The sequence below is a fragment of the Austrofundulus limnaeus genome, unplaced genomic scaffold, assembly GCF_001266775.1.
Source record: "Austrofundulus limnaeus strain Quisiro unplaced genomic scaffold, Austrofundulus_limnaeus-1.0 Scaffold674, whole genome shotgun sequence".
In the NCBI taxonomy this organism is placed as follows: domain Eukaryota; kingdom Metazoa; phylum Chordata; class Actinopteri; order Cyprinodontiformes; family Rivulidae; genus Austrofundulus; species Austrofundulus limnaeus.
Genome location: NW_013953076.1, coordinates 92,193 through 98,307, shown reverse-complemented (window position 1 = coordinate 98,307; position 6,115 = coordinate 92,193). Strand labels below are relative to the sequence as shown.

General features: G+C 38.5%; 1 protein-coding gene across 3 annotated transcripts in view; it reads right to left on the bottom strand.

Annotated features, from left to right (window-relative positions):
• The window catches only part of npr3 (natriuretic peptide receptor 3), a 133,762-nt gene that overhangs the window by 67,723 nt on the left and 59,924 nt on the right, over positions 1-6,115 (bottom strand). For 2 of the 3 annotated variants that reach the window (XM_014027697.1, XM_014027695.1), the window contains exon 3: positions 1,989-2,164. In XM_014027697.1, the coding sequence (XP_013883151.1) occupies positions 1,989-2,164 (176 nt within the window). Of the gene's footprint in view, positions 1-1,857; positions 2,165-6,115 lie in introns of all 3 variants that reach the window. The other variant, XM_014027696.1, reaches the window with a different exon arrangement.

Sequence of the window (6,115 nt, the reverse complement as noted above, 5' to 3'; positions counted from 1 at the left end):
ATATATATTATATATATATTATATATCAAGACTGCACAAACCTTTTCCCCAAAACGAAAATCTATCTGAGGGCTGCAGCCAAATTAAATAATATAATCCATAAAATACAAATACTTCTTAAGTACAGTCCTTTTATTTTAATGACTATGTCCTGCCGGGGTGTGACATGATTTGTTTGTGAACAAACTAATACCGTTTCAGAATTTTATATATTTATACTTCTCATTCAACCACAGTTAAATTCACTCTAGGAGGCACAGTTTATATGGATAGTATTTATTTTTTACAATAACAAGCTGGAATGAAAACAAGCAAAAATGAAATAAAAGGAACAACTTTCTACTTCTTGTCGTTTTATAAAATGTAAGAAGTAGAAGTAAAAAGTAGGCTGAAAAATAATTACTCAAGTAAAGTACAGATACCCAAAATTTCTACTTAAGTACAGTAACAAAGTATTTGTACTTAGTTACTTTACAACTCTGCCCAACAACCAGGTCAGCAGCTCTGTCTACACCCATCCTCACAGCTCAGACTGATCCTTTCCATCTGTTGTGCACACAAATATGTTTTTAATCATAGTTTAAAAAAAGAACTCTGTTCTCACGAGGATACACTGCATGTGCGTCACATCACCTGTAAACAGCTGGATCAGTGTCAGAGCCATGTTAAATAAAAGGATAACCCAGCTATTTTTAAAGCATGGCTTCAGGTCAAAATTTATAACAAAGACCTCACATGATGTTAGTGCTTGGAGGAAGTTGTTTTGTTTTAACAGGGGCAGATATACAATATTTTTCTTCTTCTTTTTGCACCTTTATTATTCAATAATTGATTTACTTTGATGTTTTTAATGGTTTTTGTTGGTTTTAAGAAATAAATTAATAAATACTCACAGCTACTTCTACCAGTCAACTTCTGAGGCCTCACACAGCAACTCCAGCTGCAAATGACTTTTTTCTTCTATTCCCATGGAATTCAAGGATTAAAATAATATTTTTAAAACAGCATGGGTTTATGCGGGGGTCCCTCAAATTTTTCACTCTTGTAAGGTGTCCCCAACCCAAAATGTTTGAGAACCCCTTCTCAAACTTATAGAACACTCACACCAAGTGTTTACTTGTTTAAAAGTCTGTTTAACAGCCTGTTAAAATACACCAGAATGCAGGAAATGGCATCTAATTCGTTCAAATTTTTCTGGGGGAGGACCCCCAGACCCCCCACCAGTGATTTTACACACTGTTTTCTCCTTCATTAAATACCATACAGCCCTGATCACAATTGGTGGCAAAAGTCCAAATATGCAAATTGGACAATGACGTTATTTAGCAACCTTTTAGGATGGCCGAAAGCAACTTTTGACAAGTGTTCAACGGCTCGAAATCTCACTCCAAGTTCAGGTCAAAACTTGAGAGCCCTGCTTTAGTCATTATCCTGGGCATTTTAACAAGGGTAATCTGAGCCAAGAACTACAGTTTATTAAACGCATAACAAGAGCAGAAAAAAATCCTGGACCACTGTTATTCAACTGTGAGCGAGGCCTACCGGGCGATGCCACACACACAGCTCTCGGACTTTCAGACCACATCATGGTCCACTTAATCCCTGCTTAGAGGCATAGGCTGAAGCTCTCCAAACCTGCAGTGAGGACTTCAAAAAAGTGAACCACTGAGATGGTGGAGGAGCTGCGTGTGTGCATGGGCTCCACAGACAGAGATGTTCAGGATGGCTACAGACAACCTGGACAAGTTTACAGAGGCTGTGACCTTGTATGTTTACTTTTGCGAGGAAAGCATAGTGCATTAGGGTATGCTATGAAAATGACAAGCCCTGTAAACAATGTACATAAGCAAATTATACCTCGGCCACATATCACCTGCAGGGGGCAGAGAAAGTGTCTCAGATGAGGTGCCATGGTGGTCCAAGTGCTTTTGCCTGAACTGTTGCAAACAACAATTTAGACATACATGCAAACAGACAGACATACATACATTTCCACAGTCACTGCAGTCATGAAGTCCAAGTCTGTCAGTGGAAGTTTTTATTTCGATGGAGAAGTTCCTATACTCAGGCTTGACTGTCCTGAGCAGCGTGACTGTGTTCAGGGAAGCATAGGCTTGCCTTGCGTTGTCATCGTATTCATCTCCTCTCCTCCATGAGCCATTGCCTGGAATATACAAAATTACTTTTTTAAATACAACTAGCATACATTGTTTTATTATTAACATCCTGTTAAAGCATGGCAAAGTAAATGAGTCTGTAGTCAATAAATCTACAACCTCTGCTTAAAATAAAAAAGGAGGAAGATGTGCCAGTTTACCTATACCCAACTTTTGTCAAAGTTTCACACATTTTGATTCTGTTGTGTTAAATTTGCAATAAATTTTATATACACTGCCTGGCCAAAACAAAAGTCGCCACCAAAACAAAAGGCACTAATAATTCATTGGGCCACCTTTAGCTTTGGTTACAGCACACATTTGCCATTACATTGTTTCGATAATCTTCTGCAATTGTAACAGGACTAATATTTTATATGAATCCACTTGTCATCACATTTTATTTGGGTTATGTTTAAGGGGTAGAACAGCACTCTGTCTCTTGGTGGTTCGGTGTAATAACTAATGGACACAAGCACCACGTTGCAGTTGTAAGTACTGGAAAATTATAAATTATGAATAAATCATAAATTATTAATGAATAGTTTTAATATCAACCTCAGGCAACACTCCCCTTTATTTTGAAGGTTAAAAGGAAGAAACCCCTTGACAAATCGATGGTTAGTTGTTATCAGTCTCAAATCAGTACCCAAAAATAATTGAGTTATTTCTTAGATAAAACCACCAAACTTTATCAAGACACAAAGACATTTAAAATTTGGTACACTGGTCATGTACCCTTTATTTACAGATTAATATGATAAATTATGGCAGAAATGGAATGATGTAATATTTCAGAGCTCAGCAGGGTGAGGTTAAGACAAGAATGACTGAAATTGATATTATATAAATTAGCCGTTAAAACCGTTATAATAATAAATTGATATTATTATAACAGCTCTGATGTAGCTATTTGATCCAGGCAAACCATAAAGATGCAGAATAGATCGAGCATAAAACAAAACAAACAAATAATGGATTGTTGAGGCAAAAAGGGGATTTTAGAAAGTCATTTTAAGGATGTTGACTCAGATTGAAGATTGGGAAAATTTAAGCTAAGTTTAGATAGTTTTACCAAAACTTGAGAGGAAAAAAAAACGAGATCAACTTTTAAGCCTGAGCACCTTCTGTCACCAGCAAAAGTCAGATTCACTTACCAGTTGGTTTCCTGCTGTGTTTTGGTACCAGAGTACTTCAGCTGCGGACAGAGGCCACTGAAGTGTTGTTCCCCAGAGGGGATCTGTTGCTTGGTTTGGCTGCCAGACACCCAGGGCACCAGTCTGTGAACTCTAAACCAATAGTCAGTGACTGGTAGCTGTGGTAGTGAAAACGGCTGGTGTTAATGATGGCTGCTAACAAAAAGAGGGAACGACAGGTCTTCATTCCCGGATTGGTTGGTCCCATCTCTCGTCGAGCAAAGTGAGTGGAAGTGAAGGGTTGAGTTAACCATTAGCTTATGTAGCATGAACGTCCGTGACCCCTGACATGACCTTTTGACCACCACTGGTCATGTCTCACAACTAACAGAACTTTTTCTAGAAAAAGCTCTCTTAGAGACAAAACTCTATTGTAGCTACAAATTTTGACCTCGTCTGAAGATAATACTGACATGAAAAGTCTATTTTAACATTTTAAGATTCATTATCTAAAAAAGAAAATAATCAATAATTATTAACATGGTATTCCTTTTTAAATGTAACCCTTTTTCAAGTGTGTATACCATACTGTGATCTGAATATGAATTATTCCAACTGTCATTTAATTTTACCATCCAGGGTTTGATGTAACAGACTGTTTTTCTCCTTTTCATGAGCAGGAAAAACACCTGTGTGTGACACAATGCCATGGTCTAAGTCAGGGGTGTCCAAACTTTTTGCAAAGAGGGCCACATTTTGTTATGTGAAAATGTGCAGGGGCCGACCTTTCTTTCGGTCTGGCATGGTTTGAACCATTAAAATTAAATGCAAATGAAATATTTTATGAAAATTTTATTGCAACTGGCATACTTTTCATTTCTTTACAGAACATAAATAAATCTAATAAAGTTTTTTTTTACCACATTTAATCAGTGTTTTATATTGTATGATCACATAAAATGAAGACAAAGTGTCTGGGGCAAAAGCCCTCTGGAAGACATAACTAGGTCCATTTGAAACAGAAATTGTTCACTATTAAAGGCTCTCTGTAAACTTAAAACTTTTACTCAAATTAACTCAGTTCAAAACTGTGAACAGGATAGTTACTTTCTTCAAAAATCCAAAACAAGCACTGAGGAAAAAAATGATACACAGACTGAAAAAACAGTGCATATTTATAAATGTGGTTTTGATAATCACACACAAAAAAACCCTGACAATTTTGAACGGAAGCATTCCAAATAAAACAACTTGCCTTCACTAGTGTGAAGGGTGACACTGGGGTTTTGACTGCAGTAAATAAGTTATATTTGGTTCGAAATCAGTGGTTTTGATGCGCAAAATGTCATGCAGGTGAGGGTCACTTAATCTCGTCCTCAGGCGGTTCTTGTTAATGTTCATGACAGAGAATGTCTGCTCGCACTGTAATGGAACTAATACTTTTATATTTAAGCTAGTTATTCATGGCATCCTTTAACGACCTAGGTTTTCATGACATGCTGTTCATCTGCAGATAGAATGATTAAAGTCAGAACAAGAATTGCTAAAAACAGTCATTCTTAGATATCACTTGTGTTTATCTTTGTGTTTTCCGTTGACCTTGTATCAAATCTTGCTAAGTTGACATAATAGAGTTTGTTAATATATATATGAGGCCTCTCGAGACACAGTGAGTAGTGTGGAGAGACAGTGACAGAGAGAAGCAGAGGCACAGAGACAGTCCAGGTTGTTCTCTGTGTTTCCTGTTGTTGCAATAAAACTCAGCTGATCATCTCACAGAGTACCTTCATTCTTGGACCACGTATTTCTGTCTTTGGTGAATAAATATTGCCATAACAGGTTGGCGTTGTCGCGGAGACCACAGGAGATCGACGGACCAAGGCCACATTGCAGATGGACTGATATGAGTGAGCAAGGACTGCTCAGGACCGTGTTTCCAGCTGGATGAAAATAACCTTTTTATGGTAAATTGTTTTAACAACAGAGATACGCTGTTGACAATGGTGATGGATGATCTTGAATAAGAAAAGAACATTGAATTTTTATTTTTGGCTGTTGAAGAACCTGAGAAGATTTTTGAAACATCATCTGCTGAGAGTGAGTACAAAAAAGCTTCATGATGCCTCCTTACTTTTCCAAAGAGGATTTCTGCCAGCTTCTCCAAAAGGTGACAGTGTTGGAGCTCAAGATTCATCGTTTGGAAGAGATGAATGCTTTGGAGAACTCAACAAAGCATTCACTCAACCCTTCTGACCTGGTGTCCTGGTTCCTCCCCCTTGCACTTGTGTTGTACCTCGTCAATCTCAAGTTGTGACAGCAGTTGCCGTTTGCAGATGTTGGAACACTGAGCTACTAGTTGTTTGGCAGTTAGTGTCGACTGGGGATGTCGAAGTAACCATTCCTCCCACAGTCTTTGCATGTAGCCCCTCTGGCTAGGGTTACTTGAGTATTCCAACAGATCCATGTTTTCATCTCTCGCCCATTTTCGTCTTGTTCCAGTAGCCCATTTTTCATCAAGGTGCTCTGGTTCCCCAGCACCTGACGCAGACCTTGTTTGGCCGGGCGACGTCTGAGCCGGCATGTTATGCTTATTAGTGTCTCTCATGGTATCTCATGGCCCATGAAAATGGGTGAGAGATGAAAACATGGATCTGTTGGAATGCTACTACTCAAGTAACCCTAGCCAGAGGGGCTACATGCAAAGACTGTGGGAGGAATGGTTACTTCGACATCCCCAGTCGACACTAACTGCCAAACAACTAGTAGTTCAGTGTTCCAACATCCGCAAACGGCAACTGCTGTCACAACTTGAGATTGACGAGG